The sequence below is a fragment of the Scyliorhinus canicula genome, chromosome 7 (genome assembly GCF_902713615.1).
Source record: "Scyliorhinus canicula chromosome 7, sScyCan1.1, whole genome shotgun sequence".
In the NCBI taxonomy this organism is placed as follows: Eukaryota; Metazoa; Chordata; class Chondrichthyes; order Carcharhiniformes; family Scyliorhinidae; genus Scyliorhinus; species Scyliorhinus canicula.
Window position 1 is genome coordinate 151,351,362 of NC_052152.1, and position 22,185 is coordinate 151,373,546.

The window sequence follows — 22,185 nt, forward strand, 5'->3', positions numbered from 1 at the left end:
ACCGTCGAAAAGTGGCCCTTCTTCCCGCTTCTCTTGCAGAGGGCGGAGCGGGATGGGTAGTGCGGGTGAGGGTGTTTAGCGAACCCACAGAAATAGCAGCGGGGCCCCGCGGACTTGTCGGGGTGTCCTGCGGCGCAGTCCTGAGGGGGGTCGGGAGCGGCAGAGGCAGTGGGGAAGCATGCCAGGAGGCCCAGGGTGCTGCAGCGCGGCTGGGGACATAGGCGCGGGCGTTTAAGTCGGCGACCTCCAGGGAGGTGGAGAGAGTCCGTGCCTCAGTTAGGCTGAGGTCGTCTTTCTCCAGCATCCGCTGGCGGATAGCGGCAGACTGCATCCCAGCCACGTAAGCATCTCTAATCAGAAGTTCCATGTGCTCCATGACTGAAACTTGGAGGCAGGAGCAATTCCTCCCCAGGACAGCGAGGGCCTGGTAAAAATCGTCTAATGACTCACCAGGGAGCTGTTGTCTGGTAGCCAGCAGATGTCGGGCGAATACTCTGTTTACCGGTTTAAGAAACTGTCCATTCAGCTTATCCATGGCCGCGTCGTAATCTTTTTCCTCCGCAATCATCGCATAGACAGCCATGCCCACGCTGGAGTGGAGGATATGAAGCTTCTGTGCCATGGTGGGGGGGCTGTTTGCTGACGCCAGGTAACCATCGAAACATGCCAGCCAATGTTTAAAGATTTCTGAAGCGTTCTGAGTTTGCGGGCTGATGCGGAGGCATTCGGGCTTGATCCGGAGTTCCATCTTCAAAATTCTAGCTTATTAAATTGATGAACCAGCAATTGAACGCGAGACGAGTTGCTGTACAAAAGTTAGGTTTTAATACCTTTTACACATATGTGAGAAATATGAGAATGACGAGAGCGAGGGTAGGTCCGATCAAGGACAGTAGCGGGAGATTGTGTATTGAGTCTGAAGAGACAGGAGAGGTCTTGAACAAGTATCTTTCTTCAGTATTTACAAACGAGAGGGGCCATATTGTTGGAGAGGACAGTGTGAAACAGACTGATAAGCTCGAGGAGATACTTGTCGGTCGACTACAGTAAATGGACGACCGACGGGCGTACTGGGTATTTATACCTCACCCTGGAGGCGGGGTTAACTCAGCCTCTCGATCAATCAGGGAGCCGTCACATGACTGGTCTCAACCAATCGGTCGAGAGGCACATGACCGACCAGGGCCAATGGTAAGCCGGTGTTCTGCACCAATGGCAGGCAGCTATGTTAATCATACCACCACATCATGGTCATCGTCAGACTTTTAATTCCAGATTTTTATTAAATTTAATTCAAATTCCACCATCTATGCTGGTGTGATTTTAACTCATGTCTCAAGAGCATTACCCTGGGTCTCAGGATTGCTAGTCCAGTGATACCATTACGCCACTGTCTTTCCCTCCCACCCTTTCAGGCAGTGTGTTCCAGATTTAAAACATGCTCTGGGTGAAAAAGTGTGTATTGTGTATTGCCAAGTGTAGGTTGAAGTCCAGATTGCTGCTGTAACCATGGGTTTGATGTTATTACAGGTCCAATGGTCCAGCTGCAATATCTTTTCTACTCAGGATCATGCAGCTGCAGCGATTGCCAAATCTGGAGTTCCCGGTTTTCTGAACTTTCTGCCCCTTACCTTAAATCTGTGTCCGCTGGGTATTGACCCCTCAGCTAAGGGGAAAAGTTCCTTCCTATACACCCTATCCATGCCTCTCATGATGTTATGCCATGATCAGGTCTCACCTGAGCCTTCACTGCTCTGAGGAAAACAACCCCAGCCTATCCAGTCTCTCTTGATAGCTGAACTGCTCCAACCCAGACATTTCCTCTGCACCCTCTCTAGTGCATTCACTTCTTTCCTATAGTATGACACACAGAACTTCAGACAGTACTCCAGCTGGGGCCTAACCAGAATTTTATACAGCTCCATCATAACCTCCCTGCTCTTATATTCTATGCTCCTGTTAATAAAGGCAAGTATCCCAAATGCCTTCTTAACCACTTTATCTGCCTGTCTTGCTGTCTTCAGGGACCTATGGATATGCAAACCAAGGTCTCTTTCATCCTCTGTACTTCCTAGGGTCCAATCATTCATTTTGTTGCCTTGTTAGTCCTCCCAAAATATATTACCTCACACTTTTCAGGTTTAAATTCCATTTGCCACTGTTCTGCCCATCTAACTAGCTAGTCTATATTGTCCTGTAATCTAAGGCTTTCCTCCTCACTATTTACCACAATGCAAATTTTAGTGTTATCTGCAAACTTACTGATCATACCTCCTATATTCACATCCAGATCATTAATATACACTACAAACAGCAAGGGATGCAGCACCGATCCCGACGAAACATCACTAGACACAGGCTTCCAGTCATAAAAGTAACCTTCGACCATTACCCTCTGCCTTCTGCCACTAAGCCAATTTTGGATCCAATTTGCCAAATTAGACTGGATTCTCATGGGCTCTTAACTTCTTGATAAGTCTTCCATGCGAGACCTTGTTAAAAGCCTTACTGAGGCGCATGTAGATTACATCAACTGCATTACTATCATCTACGCACCGAGTCACCTCCTCGAAAAATTAAAGCAAATTTATAAGGCATGATCTCTCATTGACAAAACCATGCTGACCATTCTTAATTAATCCTTGCCTCGCCTCCCCAAGTTCAGGTTCATTCTATCCTCAGAATGTTTTCCAATTGTTTCTCTACCATTGAGGTTTGACTCACTGGTCTGTAATTTCCTGGTACCACATTAGCTGTCCTCCAGTCCTCTGGCACCTCTCCTGTGGCCAGAGAAGATTTGAAAATTATTCTCAGAGCCTCTGCAACCCCCTCCCTTGCCTCCCACAGTAGCCTGGGATACATCTCATCTTGGCCCAGATATTTATCCACTTTTAAGCCCACTAAAACCATTAATACCTCCTCCCTCTCAATGTTAATTTGTTCAAGTACATCACAACCCCCCTCCCTGATTTCTAAACCTACATCATCCTTCTCCATAGTGAGCACAAATGTACACATTTAAAAGGAACCCTACACTTTCCAGCTCCACTCACAAACTGACATGTTGGTCCCTAATGAGCTCTATTATTTCTCTGTTGTTCAGTTTCCCTGAATATCTTTGGAACACTCTTTTGGATTTTCCCTTATTTTACCTGCCAGTGTTTTTTCATACCTCCTCTTCGCTTTCCTAATTTGTTTAATTTATTTTCTAAGTAACCCCCTGCATTTTTTATATTCCTCTCGGACTTCTGCTGCTTTGAGCCCTCGGAATCAGCCATAAGATTCACTTTTTTTCCTTATCTACCTCTATCTATCCCTTGCCATCCAGTGTTCTCTGAATTTGTTGCTCCCATCCTTCACCTGGACGGGACCATGTTGGCCCTGCATTCTCTCTATTTCCTCTTTGAATGAATCCCACTGCTCTGATGTATGTTTTCCTAGAAGTAGCAGCTCTCAGTCGACTTTGGCCAGATCCTGTCTTATCATACTAAAATTGGCCATCCCCCAATTAGTGTCTCATGATGTGCACATCCTACTTCTATGCTGTCCTCTAAAGCAGAGCCAATGTTAGTGTCTCGAGTCAGTGGCTGCAAGTATGAGTGCAAGTGAAGGTGCTTCTTCATCATCTTTGTCTTCCTATTCGCCCACATCCGTAGGGCCTAGTGGCAGTCCTCAGGTATCTAAAGATTAAATAAGCAATGTGAGTGTTATGATGAGTGGGGAGGGAATAGCAAGAGATGTATGTTTATCCAATTGCAGATCAATTATCGGAAATGATTGAGTGATGAGGGGAAGTCAGATATGAGGCGAAGATTTGGGTGTGGCAATTCAGTCAATTGCAATCCTTTCCATGTTGCCGACCACTGACTCAGTCAGGCTCACTCCAATGATGGAAAGCACAGAATCTTCCACTGGGGTAAGACAATGTAGTTGTGTCTTTCCTCCTGCCAGTTGGCTGCTTCTGCCTTCTGTTGAGTGTGACACAATGTATTTGGATGCTGTGGCTGTCATGGTTGAATGGCTGGCACTGCGCTAAATGAATTTGAGGCTTGCTGCAGTGCTAAGTGTGTGAGGGTGATGTGAAGCTGTGTATGTTAGGTTTCAGTCATGATTGATAGAGCTTGTTGGTAGGTCTCCGATAGGGGTGTAGTGGTGGGTAGTAGGGCAGTTAGTGGGATATGGCATTTGAAGAGACATTCACTGACCTTGACCACTTGTGTGAGGTAATTGAACCTCTTGCTGCACCATTTCCAGGTAATCGAGGATAAACTGATCTCATTCACCTCCATGATTACCTGCACCCGCTGTCTTTCCCAGGGTTGTCCGTGGTGTTATCTGGCCTCCTATGGACAGACCACCAGCTCCTTCACCAAAGTTCTGCGTCAGACTTCCTTCGAGCCCGCTGTCATGTTGTATCATTCCTGTGCCTTTCCAGGTCAAAACCACTTGTACAAATGGATTTCAGAACCTGCTCCAGGCAAAACGCACCTCTGCCTTGAGATGTGCAGGTTGGCTTTAAGTACTGCAGCCGAGCTTAAACTCATGCGAGCCTCTAATCATTTTCTACCCCTGCTCAGGTAGCTGCCATGCACCAGCTGACTGAGCACGAGCCCAATGCTGCAATTATAATAAGTAGGTGCGCTGCTTTCCTTAGCACAAATGGGGCCAAGTTAATTGTGCCTTGGGGTCCCCAAGCCTTTTTTGGGGGCATTATTCAATTTGTAAATATATGAGTGAAAATTTTTCTTATATGAAAGCTTTGTGTGCTTGGGGATATTTGAAATGAAATGAATGAAATGAAAATCGCTTATTGTCACGAGTAGACTTCAACAAAGTTACTGTGAAAAGTCCCTAGTCGCCACATTCCGGCGCCTGTCCGGGGAGGCTGGTACGGGAATCGAACCGTGCTGCTGGCCTGCTTGGTCTGCTTTAAAAGCCAGCGATTTAACCCAGTGAGAAAGACAAGATTCTTGTCGCACATCCAAATCAAGAACATCACTGACACTTAAGAGGAGTTTATTTTCATATTCAGATGAACTATGCCCGTGTAAGAGTATATCTACTCATAATCCTTTGCAATGGCATCCTGTGCTCACCAAAATAAATATATGAAGCTATATTTTTGATATGACATTTCATGTAACTTAAAATAGAGCAAATAGATCAATAAAACTGAAGATAGTCAAAAAGTTACACAAATACAGTGTGAAATTGTTTTTGAATTTGTATTCAAAGGCACCTCAAGGTCTGATGCTGTTGAATGGACAAAGATTTAAGAGGACACTTAAATGAAATAGAATCTATACACTTATCCAGCCAGCCTGTCCAATCTATTTATTTTGGAACATTAAACAGGAATGGGCTCCAAAGATGAAGGACTTGCAGCACTTTTCTATTCATTACATCCGCCATTTCAAAAAGAGAAGAGATCACTGCAGTAACTCGTTGATAATTTTCTTAGCTTCTGCATAAATTATATACAATGAGGCAGAAGAGTCTCACTGACTTTTTGTTATAGTTACAGCTGAGGTATTTTGTATAAAATAAGCTTTTATCGAAGCTATGTTGTGTTAAAATGTGATTTTCAGTCTCAATTGTATAAAACACTAGTGAGACCACAACTGGAATAATGTGTGCAGTTCTGGTCGCCACATTACAGGAAGGACAGTATTGTTCTGGAGAGAGTGCAGAGGAGGTTTACAAGAATGTTGCCAGGGCTAGAAAAGTGTGGCTACAATGGGAGAGTGGATAGGTTGGGGTTATTATCCTTGGAACAAAGAAGACCGAGGGGGTGACTTAATTGAGGTATACAAAAATTATGAGGGGAGGAGATAGAGTGGACAGGATAAAATTGTTTCCCCAGGTGGAGAATTCTAGAACCAGGGCACATAGATTGAAGATAAGTGGCAAAATGTGTAGAGGCGATATGAGGAAGAACTTTTTTACCCAGAGGGTGGTGGGAGTCTAGAATTTGCTACCCGAGTTTGTGGCAGAGGTAGAGACCTTAAACTCTTTTAAAAGGTACCTGGATCTGCACCTAAGCTACAGGGCTAAGGACCAAGTGCAGGAAGGTGGGCAGGGCCAGAAAATCCCACCTATTGTGTACAAGAAAAGCATAAAGAAGTGGTTAGAACGTTTGCCTGTCAGTGTGCAGGTAAAATAACAGTGATTTGGGGGGGGAGGGGGGGGGTGGATCTTAGCTTCACAGGTTTCACATAACCATCCAACTCTGAGAGTTGTCTTCAAATCTGGGTTCAACAGCTGCGATTAAGAAGATATCTCTTTGTTCTGTGAGGCTTTCTAGGCACTGACAGTTCCAATCAGGCAAAATCTCACAAAATAATACTGCCAATAATTTAGCTCTTGTTGACAGCCTTGCTCAAAGAAGCCACAAAGATAACTGATAACAGAAATAAAACAGTCACGCACACAGCATAGTCTACTCTTTTAAAGTTGAATCGAGGACTATATAAGTTGAGAGAATTATTCTCTATCTATTCTTCTTATTTGAGAGGATGGGGCTAAGACCCGACCCAGAATATTCTGTGCTAGCACCACAGAGCATTAGTACAGTAAATAACTATATTTATTTATTAAATTCAGTTGGTTAGATGGCAGGTGTCTGGTTCAGATTAGTGTTAGCGGCATGGGATTCGATCCACGTTCTGATTGAGTTGATTCAGGGCCTGCCCCTTCACCCTACCCACAGTAAAGGTCATGGAACTTTGCTCCGGTTCAGTGAATAATCGCTTCCGGGCAGGGAACTCAAGAGGAAGACAAAAAAGGAGAAGACAGTATCCCATGTGAGTTGAGATCCAGTGGTGTGATATTTTCAACACTAGTTTTAATGCCTACAGCATCTGTGAAAATCTTCTAGAAACCTATGAGGAGAATTTCAGCATTGTTGTGAATGATTCATGGTCGCAAACTGGGCACGATGATGACAAGTTTAGCAGCACGACAGCCTGTGCCTATTCTGTCCCTATGCTTGGCCCACTGCCAAATTCATCAGAGCCTTTTTTTTAAGGTGTCCCTCATGCCTGAAGGAAGCACAGTTCTCATTATATGGCTTCATCAATCTGTTTTCCTCCAGACATGTTAAAATATGCATTGTGACAGAAACATACTTTCATGCTTCTCACAGAAGTCAGATAACTGCAATGAAAATTGTCCTGTTTCCATGTAAGGTGTTTCCTGCATTATTTCAGACCTCAGAAATGTCTGAATCAATTCTCTCAATAGACAAGTACAATAACGAACTCTCAGCAGTGATTAAGAGGCTTATGTCCAAGGAGAAATGATGGTTCATATGGACTATTTTCTAACTCATGAAGCCAGACAATTATTAATTAATTTTTTGGTTGTCTTCGTCCAAAGAAAATATTGAACTGTTGCTGCTGAAACAAAATTATAGATGACTGTCTTTGGGTAGAGTATAGAGACGAGTAATGTTACCATCATTGAACATTGTTAGTCCCAAGTACACGTCCTGCACTGTATTCCAAACCAGCTTCCAGTTATTAAATGCAGTGTACAGAGGCCAGGGAAGAAGAAAGCAGCTACATTTCTCTTCAAACTGATGCCAGAGAAGCAGGAGCATTTCTTCTGCCTCCAAAATACGACTACGGACACCACTGTCCAGCACTCACTTTCCTCCATCACGCTTCAGTGGGCCTCAGCTGACGCCCAGCAAGATGTTTTCCATAAAGAAAGCCATTTTGTCTCAACAGGAAAGAGGCTGAATTTGTGGCAACTTCCCTAAGGAAGGACGGACCTGTCCCCTAGTCTACTGATCAATCTGATTTCTTTCAAAATATTTGACATCATTTATCAACTATATCGACTGTAAATGCTTGGATTTGTTGAGAGGGCTGATCAAATCTCCCAGAAGACACTTTCAGTTCACACAGATTAGCAGGAGAATGACCGATCAGAACATTTCCACTTTTTGCCCTGATGAATAGATTTAATACACAGGACCCGTCAAAACATATAGTGCATATAGGCAGGAAAACACAACTTCCGCCAGGATGTTTTTCTGGGCCTAAACTTGTTAACACCCCCAACTCAAGTGATCCATTTTGCAAGGAGCTGATGGACTAAAAGAGAATCATCCACATTCATCCTTGATCCTCAATACCATATTTCTGCTAAGCTGCAGGCATCAATTTGATTCCTTGATGACGCACACTGGTTGGCGCTTGATCAACTTTGGTTGGCAGGGTGTTAGCCAAAGCCAATAGATGAGTCATGGAGGAAGGCAGTCAAGAGCAGGCATGGGTTGGCAACAGTTGTAGTTTTAATGTGGAGGAATAAGAAATGTTATGCTTTTCCACACTCCATTTATTTTCAGACATCTTCTGATACCTCTGGTGGTCAATTAAGAGCCACTCTAGCACCGAAAAAAAATGCCTGCAGAAGCTTGGACTGGTTTTGTGAGGGCCATTCAGGTTCTGACCTGATTACAATTTTGACCCAACTTGGACAAAAGAGTAAGGTGAGGATGACTGCCCTTTACAAATCAGCATTTGACTGAGTTTGGCATCAAGGAGTTGAAACAAAATTAAAGTCAATGGGAGTCATGGGGGAAAGCTCTCCATGCCCTGAAGTTATACCTCGCACAAAGGAAGATGGCTGTGGTTGTTGGAGGCCAATCATCACCAGGCCCAGAACATACTTTGTGTAGTGCGTTCTCAGTCCAACCATTTTTAGCAGTTTCATTGTAAGGTAAGAAGTGGGGATGTTCGCTGATGATTGTACAGAGTATGGTACCATTCATAACTCCTTGGATATTGAAGCAACCCATGTCCAAATATGGGTGGCACGGTGACACAATGGTTACCACTGCTGCCACACAAGTGCCAGGAGAGAATTTAACAATCTACCCTGAATCTTCAGTAGCATTACCATCACTGCATCTATCAACATCGTGAGATTTAACTTTTGACCAGAGACTGAATTGGACCAACCATACTAATATTATTGGCTACAAGAACAACTCAGGGGGTTGGGGATCCTGTGGCAATTAATTCACTTTTGACACCCCCAAAGTGTTGTCCGCCATTTATTCTATTCTATTGGAAAAGAAAAATAATTGGCTACTCTAAATTTATTTTAAAAAGGAGTAGATGGAATACTCTTCACTTACCTGGTTGAATGTGGCAGCCTTCTGTTTAGAAAGATGATGGTGTACATCATGGCAGTCAAACATGTGTTAGGCATTGCATAATGTGTTTCAGGAGACCCAACTGATATGGCAGTCTCTGTAACAGTTGCAGCAGAGGAATATGGTGGGCTAAAAACATTCATGATTCACTGCCCTCCATTTCCTCTGGACTGTCTTCTTGACCAAAGCATCTGAAATTGTTGTTTCTGCCTGCCTCTTCCAACATCATTCCAAACAGTCAGCTTCCAGAGGTGACGGCGATCAGCGACTATCACCCAGTTGTCAGTGTCCGCCACCTTCATATCTTGCTGGTAGATGTCATGGTGGAGGTTATAACCCAGTGGCCAGTTCCGTTCACCATATAGAAGTCCTTTAATGAATGTGGCCAAGCCAGTGCAGCTTAGTGAAGCTTTAAAAACATTGACAAAGGTCAACACCATCCAGGACAAAGCAGGTTGTTTAATAGGCAGCCCATCCACCAGCTTAAATATTCTCTCCCTCCACCACCAGCACATAGTGGTAGCAGAGTGTACCATCTACTAGATGGGACAGCTTGTTGGCCATCCTTCAAAAGCATTTTCCATATCAGCAAAGGCACATTATGGAAGCTAGAAGAAGAAAAGTAGACACTTGGGAGCACCACCTGCAAGTTCCCCCCTAAGTAACAGTCTCCTGATTTGTAGCTAAATTGCTGTGCCTTCATTGTTGCCAAGTCAAAATCCTCGAACTCCCTCCCTCACATGTGGTGAAGTACCCAGGTTCAAGATAGTGGCCCACCGCCACTTCCTCAAGTGCAATTAGGGATGGGCAATAAATGCTGGGTTTTCCAGTAATGCTCACATCCCATGAATGAATAAAGAAGACATTGAAACTAATTTTAGAAACAAATTTTGGAAACAAATATTGAACAAAGTCAAATGAGGCCTAAACGACCACCTGACAAATCTCAGCTGAATTTAATAGTGGGTGCAGACTGCCTCCTTGCTAAATTTATTATTTCACTCAATTTAGACTCAGAAAGCAGGCACAATGACATTGATTTTGATCGCTGCAGGTTTACACAAGCAGTAATACCCACCTGAGAAACAAAAAGTTGAGTGGCACCTTTGCAGGGAGTGTGAAAAGCAAATAGCACCAAAAAATTAGAGTTGGTGAAAGTTTTCAGCAATGAACCTTTACACCTTTGTCAAGCCTGTCACCCAAATTGCTATACACTTGTCTGGAGTCCCATCTGCAATTAACCCTTAAGGCTCCCTTAAAATGTTCTTTTTCATGGACATGTCTGTAGCAACACAATGAAGAGCAGACTTGTTCACCAATTAAATCAACCCCGTGACTCCCTCCCATCAAGCCCATGTGTTTACTTCAAAAGGAAAGGAACGGATATGGAGCTCATTAACCAAACATGATCTGAGTATGTGGAAGTTGAAGGGATTTTAGTTTCTGCACTGCCATTATTTTCTTGGAGCTGTGCATCAGGCTGAAGTTCGCGCAGTTGCCTTGTGGCAGACAGGCTGTAATGCACATATTTTTGAGAGGACAACAAGAATCCTTAAATTTTAAGTCGTTCTTCTCTAAAATAATCACAGCCTGTGTCTTATGAATCACTGCTGGAAATTGGATAACCTGTAAAAATACAATGCGGGAATAAAGCAAAGCATATTCCATCATAAAGAATCAAAATCTGAACATTTTGCTTCAGTGATTGGCTGTAGGTTTTCTCTCACTCCTTTGTATCAGATAAGTTTAACCATAACTTATGCTGGTTTTCATTTTCCAATCTGCCGCAAACTAACTTGCACCTACCTTCAAAAATATGGAGCTGGTTTACACTGTGTTGTCTTGCAATGTGTTGCCAGTAGGCACTCCGAGGAAGAGGCATTATGGTGCCCAATGAGGCTGTTCTTTCATTCCCTTTGATCTGATGCTAGAAGAGAAGTATGTTGAAAACCATTAGTTTAAAAAAATTACACAGTAACAACTTGTCTTGTTGGTACCATCCAAACATTAATTTTACATTGACAACATTAGAATGATCGCTTATGGTAAACTGATGATAGTAGTTTAAATGTAACTGCAATGCAGGTAATTTCAATGACATGCACTGTGGGCTGAATTTTACTTGTGTCCCATTCCCTGCATTAAGGTAAGAGCTGAATTTGTTTCCGCTTGGTTTATTCACCCTGCAGCTATTTAATGGCCACCTGGATTTCCACCTGTATCGGAGAAGACCTGTCTCTGAGAGTTACCAGCCAAGCCAACCGAGTGGACAGCTCTCCTGTTCCAGCAGGAACAGTGGGAACAGTGGGCATTGTTAGGTCTACCCAATGAGGTGCTGCTAATGATGCACAGGCATTCAGTGTAAGTCCCGGGCCTCACAAGGCAAAGATTGGCAGATCCCCTTGAGAGGTGTGGGGAGCAGGAATTCACTCAACAGCAGGGGAAGGGGAAACATGGGGACAGTGGAAAACTCTGGGGTAGAGCCTCAGCTGGACACAGGTTGCCCGAACAGGGGGCACCCACCCCGTAGCTTGGCTACAAGGCCACTAGTCACTTGGCAGCTGCCTCCCCCAGCACAGACATTAATTGGCATGCAAGGGTTTCAATTAGTCAGGGAAAGTTTAAAAAAATTATTTCTTGGGATGTCGGCACGGCTGCTAAGGCCAGCATTTGTTGCCTATCCCTATTACCCTTGAGCTGAGTGACTTGTCATCACCACTTCAGAGGGCAGTTAAGAACCACCCACATTGCTTTAGGTCGCATGTGGACCAGGCCAAGTAAGAATGGCAGCACTTCCTGCTCTAAAGGGAATTGTTTTTTTACAACAATAATATTTTGGTCACCATCACGGAGACAAACGGTTTAATTCCAGGTTATCAATTGAATTCAAATTCCGCCAGCTGCGGTGTGTGGGTTTGAAGCCTTGTCCCCAGAACATTAGCCTGGCCATTTTCATCATGGGTTCAATGAGATTACTGCTACAATACCGTCTCTCTGCCTCAGTGGGCTGCTTGATGCCACACTATGTAAAATATCCCCAGGGACAGGTAGGTAATGGGCTTGGCACTGCTGCAGTGGCACACAACTTTACGCCCCACCACACCCTCCCGTCAGCCGTCCTGTCTTTGAATAGGGCTGCAGCTTATAAATTCTCATTGTATCTCAAACCAACAGCCTTTCAGGGTTATATACACAATTGACCTTTTTTCAAGTAAGTGAAATGAATGTCTCAGTCATTGTCTTCTTGAATGACTTACCGTATAGTCCTTTGTAAAAGTGAAAGGGTACATGAAACCTGGTGACAAATGAGAAATGGCGCATGGGTCTCATACAATGGAAAATTCTGTTCAAATGAATCCCTTGAGGTATTTCACTTATTCTGCAGCCTGGCACCTCTTTTGAGGCTGAATAAATTTACAAATAGATTTTGAAACTGTTATGCTGTGTGATGAATGTAAGAAATTGTTATATATGATGTATTTTATATCTGTTGGAGTAATGTTGTTAAACACCTGGGTTAAGGTACATATTTGTTCCAGTAATATTATTAAAGAAACCAGGTTAAGGTGCTCAGACTGTCAATCTGCTAAAGCTGTAATTAAGATGTCATAAGAGTGAGGGAATCACTTGGTTACAAGTAAAGGGCTAATGGAATAGTTCTTATATTATGGATAGTTCTCTGCAGTATAGATGATTTGAGGGATTGTTTTTTATCCTGGCTAAGCAGATCATGGGACATCTTGGTGGGATTCAGATGATGAAATTAATGGGAGGAGCCAGGTCTGTCTGTAGTTTGCAGTTTTGTCAACTGCTGTTCGGTTGAACAGAAGGGTCTGATAAGTTAGTAGTGTACTGTATCTTCTCCTGAAACAATATCTCTCCAAAAGGTCTCTAGACTGTGGACCACAAGCAAACTGTTTTGTCAACTTTATTTATAAATGGCAGATGAACTGCATTGGGTTGCTTAGTTGGAATTAGTGGCAGATGTAGAAAGTAAGTTAAAGTTTTTCCTTTTATTTAAGAGCTGTTTAAATGTTAATTGCAAAGCTATTTCTTTGATGGTAATGTGGTTAATTCCGTGTTTAAGTTCAAGTTTGTTTTAACAGAAAAGAAGAGTCATCACCCCTGGGGTGAAGTATCCTTTCCGCATGGTTTTACAAATTGAGAAATGTTAGGGGTTCTCGTCAGATATCCCAACAAAAGTTAACTATTATTTCACACTCTTGTGACAATAAAAGTACCACCATAAGACACGGAATGAATTCTACTCATTTTATGCAACACAATGAGCCATGGGATCTAAAGCAGCTCGCTAATTAATATCAAAATGAAAGGTTATCTTCTCAGTAGTTTACGTGGTTGAAACCCTTGGCTCTCAATTAGTATGTAATGAGTTCAGGTCATAAATCTGCCATAATAATTAAACACTCTTCCTTCAATTTGGGTCTGTTCCATTAGATTTCGTTGGTTTACTAAATGGAGTTCCATGTTAATTGTGAGGCATTTCATCTGATGGGGTTGTGAGGAGTGGTGCAGGGTGGGGCGAGTGGAGGGTTTAACATGATGGGTTTGTAGAAACCCTTCGCAAAATAAACTCACTTGATAATTTAAGCCTAAAACAAGTCTAATCAAATTCTTCACTGCTTTCAAATGTTGCAACAAAATCTTCAGTCGATGCAAGATAGTTGAATTATTTGATGCAATTAGCAGACACACCTGTTCACCTCCCAGGCAGGTTATAGAAATCTATGGGCGCGGTTCACCTCACTTAAGTTAAAGTCTGGTTTTGGGCGCTTTGGGGATGCACACCTCACAAGGCTTCTCGATGCTGTGGATGGGAGGCAGGGCACTCTGTTCCCCTGAGGGTATGGGAAGCCAGCAGCAGAGTTAGCAATGCTGTCGGGGAGGAAGTGACAGCGGCTGTCAGTGCGTTCAGCATGAGCAGGAGGATCGCAGTCCAAAGTCGGAAGGAGACCAAATACCTCCAATAACCTGCATTGGTAAGTTACCACCCCTCCTGGCATCAGTTTCACCTCCCACCCCTCAAATTCTCAAAATACCCTTCCTCCCCCTCAATCAACCAGCTGACATCTTGCATCCTCCACAACTTCTGAACTTTGTGCTTGTTCCTCAGAACTCCTTGGCACGCACTAGCACAGCCCACACATGCCAGTTGCTATAGACCCCCCCACCCCCGATCTATCAAATGTACGGCTCACAATGCCTTCTCTTTATCCCAGCAGGAAAATATATCCCATAACAAACCGGAAAGGGTCAAGGCGGAGGGGGGGGGGGAGGGGGGGGGGGGGGGGGGGATCCCAGAGATTCAAGTCCTCACCTCCAATGAGGATAGGGCCCTGGAAATCGTGAGGTGGCCCCAGGAGAGAGAAGTCATCGACAGGGAGGTTTGCCTGTGCCAGACAGGTGAGGATCCACTGCCTCTTCACCCAGATGACCTGTCTCAAGTGAGTTATTCATGTCAGACAAAATGATCCTTCTCTTTCACTGACATGTCCATTGTCTTGCAGGATCTCCACTGATGAGGAAGAGCCATCCGGAGATGTAACCCCCCTTCCTGTCACCCAAGAGAACACAGACCACCAACAAGGCATCACAGCTATCACCCACACCTTCCACCAGCGCAGAGACACACACCTTGTTGGTGGCATTACAGGGCAGGCTTCGGAGGCACAATCTGGTGTGCACCACACAGTTGCTAATTCACATCAGGTGGATGCAGAAACATTTAAGGGAGGCAGCAATCAGAGGTCTGCTAGATCCCAGGACACAGTTGGGACCCAGTCAGATGCTGAGCCACGAGACAAGGTTCTTTCAGCGCTAATGCAAATAGTAGGACAGAGTGGTCAGATTCAAGAGGGGGGTGTCAGCGACATTCCAGCCACTGTAAGGCTGATTGGAGGCGGCCCAAGGGTTGCAGGCGCAGGAGATGCTGCCGACAATACGTGGCACAGAGGCCAATGCTGCACGGGGATCGACCGCAGTGGAAAAAATTGAACATGATGTCCAGATCTTGAATGTTGATATCCAAGGCATGGTTCAATTTGTGATGACCATGACTGAGGGCTTCGACATCATGTCCCAGTCGCTGAGGCACCTGCCCAGACACAGGTTGGCACTGCTGAGGCATTTCAGAGCACAGCGCAGACATGAGCCAAGGAGACTATGGCAGTCTCCATTTCTTCTGAATCTTCCCCCTTCCTGAAACCGACACACCTCGAAGGCAGCAGGCAGAACAGGGTGACATGGCGATACCGGTGACACCAGTAAGTCAGCCATGGCACCGACCCCCCCCCCCCCCCCGCCGCCGCGCGCCCCCCCCCCCCCCCCCCCCCCCCCTCCCCCCAGCTCCAACCCCTCCAGAGAACGTCTCCCAATGACATCAAAGTCCGCAGGGCATAGAGAGCAGCAGGCTGCCTCCACTTCTGATGTATATCCTGGGGACCCCATTCAGAGGATGGGTATGAACACACTGTTAGCAGAAAGATAGGAGCCAGGCTTTAGAAGAAGCTGAAGAGCACCTGAGCTTTCCTCACAATGTGTCATCATCACTCTCCTGCCTTGTATGGTGACCTCTGACAGTGCCAACACAGGCCCATTACCTGGGAGTGATGTTGCACAAACCCTTGGAATGGGGGAAGAGGGTGGTTGGGGAGGGGTGTGGGGGATCAAGGGGGGTAGGCGATAGGGGAATTGGTAGAAGGAGAAAAATGAGCGGAGGTGGGGGATGGGAATGGGGGAGGAAGGGAAATGGTAGGGGAGGGAAATGGGGGGAGCGGGAATTCGGGAGAAGGGAAATAAGAGAACTGGGCATGGGGGGAGGTGGTGTGGGGAGTGTTGAACTGATGGACACAGGCTTGTCCTTGGAGAATCTTAAGATGATGAGGGCCTCCCTGATTCTCTTGGGATGTCAGATTCTTGACACTGCCTGCCATCTATTTGCTGACTACTCCCCAGGCTCATCCTCAGCCCCTCTTTGACCACGTCATCCTGCTCCTCAGATGAGGTTGCATGTCCCTTAGCCTCCTCCTATTCCTCCTTATCTTCCAGCATGTCACCCTACTGCTGTGCTGGATTGTGGAGGTGCACAGCAAACCACCACAAAATGGGAGACCCTCTGGGGGTGTACTGCAAGGCACTGACATAGCGATCAAGGAAGGAACCACATCTTGAGCAGCCAGATGCACCACTGAACGACAACACAGGTGGCAATGTGAACCTCATTGTATCTGGTCTCTGCCTCGGTTTCAGGCCTCCGCACCTAAGCCATCAGCCATGACCTCAATGGATATCCCTTGCCTCCTACAAGCCAACCCGCCATTCTGGGATGGTCCTTGAAGACAGGGGGGATTTCCGAGCTCCCCAGCATGTAATTGTCATGCACGCTCCCAGGGTGGCAGGCACACATGTGAAAGATTCTGAGGTGGTGATTGCACATGACCTAAACATTCAGGGAGTGGAACCCCTTCCTGTTAATATAGGACACTCCCTGATGCCCCGGTGTTCACAGGGTGGCATGCGTGCAATTGATTGCCCCTGTACCTGGGACATCCGGGCAATTGCAGCAAATCCTACAACCTGGGCCTCGTCCAGCTCAAAAGTACAGTCTGATGCCTGGGCATCTCTCGGATGTAACTTTGGGCTGTAGATTGGTATATTCCACACATGTTCACGCTCAAGCCCTTGAATTGCCCAGTGGCATCACGGTTTAGGGCTACACTTACCTTCATGACCACCAAGAGCGGGTATTCTCTTTCACTTCGGAGTGTCATGTCCGTGAGACAGAGGGTCTCTGGGGTGGTTCCCCTATTACAGGGATCCCTGGAGGGTCTCTCTGTCACTTGTGTTTGTATGGGGGAATCTCACTAGTACCGAGGTCCTGGGAGGGGGTGGGTCTGGTCACCCCTATACTAGGGGGTGGGTATCACCCAGGAAATCCTGGGGCAGGGGGCTGCTGTGTGGTGTGGGGGGTTTGGGCCAATTTGCGCTGTGGGGTGATGGCCGGCTACACGACCACACTATCGGCCGTCCGCTCAAGATGGTGGTCTTATAGTGGGGTTCCTATTCCACACCATGAATAAATTTGCAGGGCTTGGAATACTGAATTGTTTATTGATTTGCACTTCCAGAGGGATCGTAAACTGATTGTCTTTCAGCTTCGGCGGGAGAACATAATCTTCCAAACAAAGAATCGACCCCTATGTTCTCCTACTGGAGATTAATTGCACCTGATTTGCGCTCATGCTGGGAGCACAAATCAGGAAGAGATTCCCAATCATTAACTATCTTTAATTAGGGGATCTCTGGGGTTCTCTTTGATTAGCAGGTCTGTGGGAAGGGGTCTGTTTAATTAGGGGGTCCCTGTGGGGGTCTCTTTCTTCAGGAGATCTGTGGGAATTACTTAATTTAGGAGGCTTCTGGAAGGCCACTTTATTTAGAGGTTGTCTGTAGGGGCTCTTTATTAAGGGGGTCAGTGGGGGGGGTCTCTTTAGTCATGGGGCATCTAGAGGGTCTCTTTAATTTGGTGTCTCTGGTGGAGGTCTCTTTAATTAGAGGGTCCCTGTTGGAGGGTTGTGCGGAGGTCTAGTGGGCATGGGGTAAACAAGTCTTGCATTGTCGGGGGGTGGGGGGGGGGGGGTGGTGGCCCTCCAGTAGACATTGGGGGAGCTCCCCTTGGCTGAGGTCCACCATGTAAAGTACATGCTTATCAGGACCTGCAACAATTCTCGTCTGCGTGATTCCCGGCCCAGAGGACTGGAGAATCAAACGGGCCCAGAGATTATAGTGGCCGGTCTGTTAATAGGATGCAAATGGATCTTATTTACCCATTTGTATCCTCCCAGTGCGTGAACCTCGAATCTGAGGACAGCGTCGTAAAACCTTTTTTCCCCAATGCTGGATTCTCTGCCGCATCGGGAACTCCACTACTGGCGGCGAGCGGCGGAGAATCCATCGTATTTTAATTGAGAAGTATGAGATAATTAATTTTGGAAGGAAACACAAGAGAATGAAAACATACATTCATTGACAAAACAACTATGACATGGACAAGCAGAGGAACCTTGACTGTTGAATACAAAACTATCTGAACAAGCAAACACAGCAAATGAAGCAACACAATAAAACAGCTTTTTTGGTTTTAGAATTCAAGGCAAAGTATGAGGGTGCAGAAGTAATGATAAATTTATGCAAAGTAATCGTTGAGCCAGATAGCGCTCTGCAGTTTTGGGTGCTTCATAGCAGGAATAACCTTAAATCTATAAAAAGCATTTGGTAAATTCACAAGATAATTCCAAACAATTGGAGGCTGTTGTCCCATTTTAATTTATCCATCTAAAATGGTCCTCAAGTCTCTTCCCCAGCTGTAACATCAAATTAATTCCATGTTCAGGAGCCCAGTTCATACATTGAGGATTCTTTGTATGAAGAAGTTCCTGGCATCTTCTTGAATTTGAATGGTTTACCTACCACAAGGAATAATTTAAGCAGAGACCATTGAAGAAAACGTGGATAAGCATCTAAATCAGTAGAAGGTACATGGCTATGGACAAAGACTAGGGTAATGGGATTAGTTGTAGATTGCCTTACAAAGTACTGGCTTCGTGAAATGAATGATGTCCTCTGTGCTGTGAAATGTTACATGAGGTTATGGATCACAGCAGCAATAGCAATTATGCAAGATATATTTTGTGGCCCAATGCAAAGACTGTCCCTCCCCTTCCCTCTCCCCAACCGGGCCATCTGTCACTTGTTCTTGTTTTGCTGCACCTTTGTTGCAACCTCTCCTAGTGCCCACCAAGCGCTGACCTTCTATTCTGTTCCACCCACTTTTATACAGTATGCAATCCAACACATTTCTCCCTCTCTTTAGTTCTGAAGAACAGCCATATGGATTCAAAACGTTGAGTCTGTTTTCACTCTCTGCAGATGCTGCCAGACCTGCTGAGTTATTCCACTATTCTCCGGGTAAGGTTCTCTGGCTTCCCCGCAGCAGGTTTCATGGCGGTGGGGATTTTCACTGTCAATGGGATGCCCTTCCCCGCTGGGTCACTGTCTGTGCGGAGTCTGCACGTTCTCCCCGTGTCTGCGTGGGTTTCCTCCGGGTGCTCCGGTTTCCTCCCACAGTCCAAAGACGTGCAGGTTAGGTGGATTGGCCATGCTAAATTGCCCTTAGTGACCAAAAAAGGTTCGGAGCGTTATTGGGTTTCGAGGATAGGGTGGAAGTGAGTAAGTGGGTCAGTGCAGACTCAATGGGCTGAATGGCCTCCTTCTGCACTGTATGTTCTATTGACAATATTGAGTTCTTTACCCGTCAGTCTGGCCTCAATAAAACTCGAGATGGATTTGTAGGTATAGTATTATTTAGTTTTAACCAACTTGCAAGGCTGACTCGCTCCACAGAGGTTCAGAACACACAGGCGGTCTTCTGGAGCTCCAGAACCGAGTGAGAGCGGAGACAAAGAAATCTCTGCAAAAATCATTCAAATGGCATCAAGTTTCACATACAAGATTCCCATAGGTCATCCTATGCACCTCCTGACCTGGCCATATATCCTGATTGGCTCACTTCGCATTCCTCAATTCTGGGCCTCTTGTTACCCAGCATCCTTTTCCCCATCCTCCACGAGGCACCCCTCCCCCCTCCCTTGCCATGCTTTCTGAATCCCTTTGTCCTTTGTTTGTGAACTCACTACTATCAGACTGGCTCACATCTACATTATTGTAACTAATATTTTAACTAACTATTTTATATCACGTTTGTTTGTTCAATTCCTCACTATGTTCTATTAATCCACCCCACGCTGCCAGGAAACCCATGATGGGGGTGCGCCGACGGCAGGACCAGAAGATATTGCCCTCTGTTTTTAGTTCAGATTCCAGCATCCGCAGTATTCTGCTTTTAATATTATTATGCAATACAACTCTGTCTGTTATAAAACTGATTCATGACTCACTGAAGGGATTGAGAAAGAAAAAGAACGTAATACTTGTAAAGATAGCCACGGAGCTAGATGTAACTACACGAAGGTCAATATCTTGCTTGTTTTATACAAAAAGGTATCAGTCTCATGTTCCTAGTTTTACTACCTTGTAAAAATGCTTTTGTGCATAAACAAATTACACTGAAACACTGGTGTATTTTGTTCAGCTTATGGTCTGGTTATTTAATATATCTGATATTGCCTGGGCTTTAACTTCTATCATGTTGATAGATGCCATTTTATTTGATGAGCATCTCTGCATCCTTTGTCGATGTTACTTTGCAACTGCTTACTCTGGATGCAGGAGCGCTGCATGGGTTTAATTTATATTCAGCTGAAAATTACTTCTTTCATAATTAATGAACTACTCATGATACTGCAGTTGGATCCTGAAAATACTATTTTGTCAACAGCAATGAAAAACGTGCTGCCAATAACAATGCAACTATAAAGATGTATTAAATGTTTCCCAAGTACAAAACAAAAAGTCAAAGCAAATTGTCAGTGAGGCCGCAGAGCGCGGGGGCTTTGCAGAAATAGGCACAGTGATAATTGAGAAAAATATGATTTACAGAATGACTACCCTATGCTGGTCATCTCTCTGTCAGAGAATTGCAAGATTTTTGTCAAAGAAACATGGCCCTCAACTATACAAAGGAGATGCAAGTCTGATGCCATGACCTTCCAGAATCAATATCATCTCAATTACTAAAGTGAGTGGCCAGCTGGCCTGATTATTTTGGTGAAAAGTTGAAAACAGGCATTACATGGGTTCTCTGCTAATAAACATGCCCAGAGTAGTTGCCTGGCGCCGATGCAGGGATTGAGAAGTTAGAAAACAGTGTACCCGTGACAGGAGCACCAGAAGCTCCTCCCCGGAAGCTCGACTTTACACAGGGTAATGGCCGGGCTGCATCCCGCCTCCATATGGATTTACAGGGTCTTTTGAGGGGGCAATGTAACTACTGATAGTAGGCGCACACTTTAAGTGGATGGATATACACCGGATGATGATGACTACATCGCATGCCACCACCAAACGACTCTGGCAGACTTTTAGCATCCACAGACCCCCAGAGGTCCTCGTGTTGGACAACTGCTCCGCGTTCACTAGTTCAGAGTTTGCAGATTTTCTGAAGAAAAATGGAGTCTGTCATGTTCGCATTGTGCCTTATCACCCATCCTCAAATGGGTCGTGGCTTGTGCACGCGGTTGAGCCTCATTTTGCCAGATAGAGGGGATAGGATCCATCACCAGCAGGAACAAACCGGAGCGTTTACATCTGGAATTTCACTGAAGGGGCATTATGGATTCTGGGAACAGTCATAAAATGCACCAGGTCGATCTTGTATATGGTGCGGGTGCAAGGGAAGGACTTGATTCGGTCATCTCCGGAGCCTGGTGGAACAGATACCCGAGGACCAACCACAGATCCTGAGCCCTGTGGTGTCTCTTCCTCCGGAGCACTTGCCAGAGGTATCCAGTGAGGCTGCTGGACCTGTGACTCAGAAATGTGGGAGGTTGACCAGGGGTCGGACGTGGGGTTTTTGGCAACAGACTTCGATACTGGTCCAGGGTGACCGCCGAGTGACAGGCAGCAGAACCTCCCAGACGATTGATCAGGAAGTGACGCTCACCGGTCTGTTAAATTCTCTCCCCCCCCCCCACCTCCCAGCCATCCCACCCCCCAGGCCTGGAGTGGCAGGTGCCGGATAGTCAGCATTTGGCAAAAAGGGCAAAGGGTTTACCCCCTTCCATCGACATGGATGATGCATCGGACCGGGGGAGGGGGGTGGGGTGGTGGGGAGAGGGGTGTTATAACCCTACAGGTGGTCCAGGGATCTGAAACATCTGAGTACCTGTGGCCTCCGCTGAATACGATCTACCCAGAATAGGGGACAGGGCTAACTCCACTGTTCCTAGGACTGCTGAGATATAAATATCGCGGCCTTGGTTTTGCCCGGTGCGGGAGTAGGAGGAGCTTATGGTAACCTGAATGAAACCAAATTTTGCTACAGA

The 22,185-nt window shown here is 45.5% G+C and overlaps 1 protein-coding gene across 1 annotated transcript in view; it reads right to left on the minus strand.

The window, feature by feature from the left end:
- The window catches only part of LOC119969457 (docking protein 5-like), a 626,361-nt gene that overhangs the window by 19,676 nt on the left and 584,500 nt on the right, over positions 1–22,185 (minus strand). Inside the window, exon 8 of the mRNA XM_038803103.1 lies at positions 10,973–11,093. Coding sequence (XP_038659031.1) covers positions 10,973–11,093 — 121 coding nt within the window. The remainder of the gene's footprint in view (positions 1–10,972; positions 11,094–22,185) is intronic.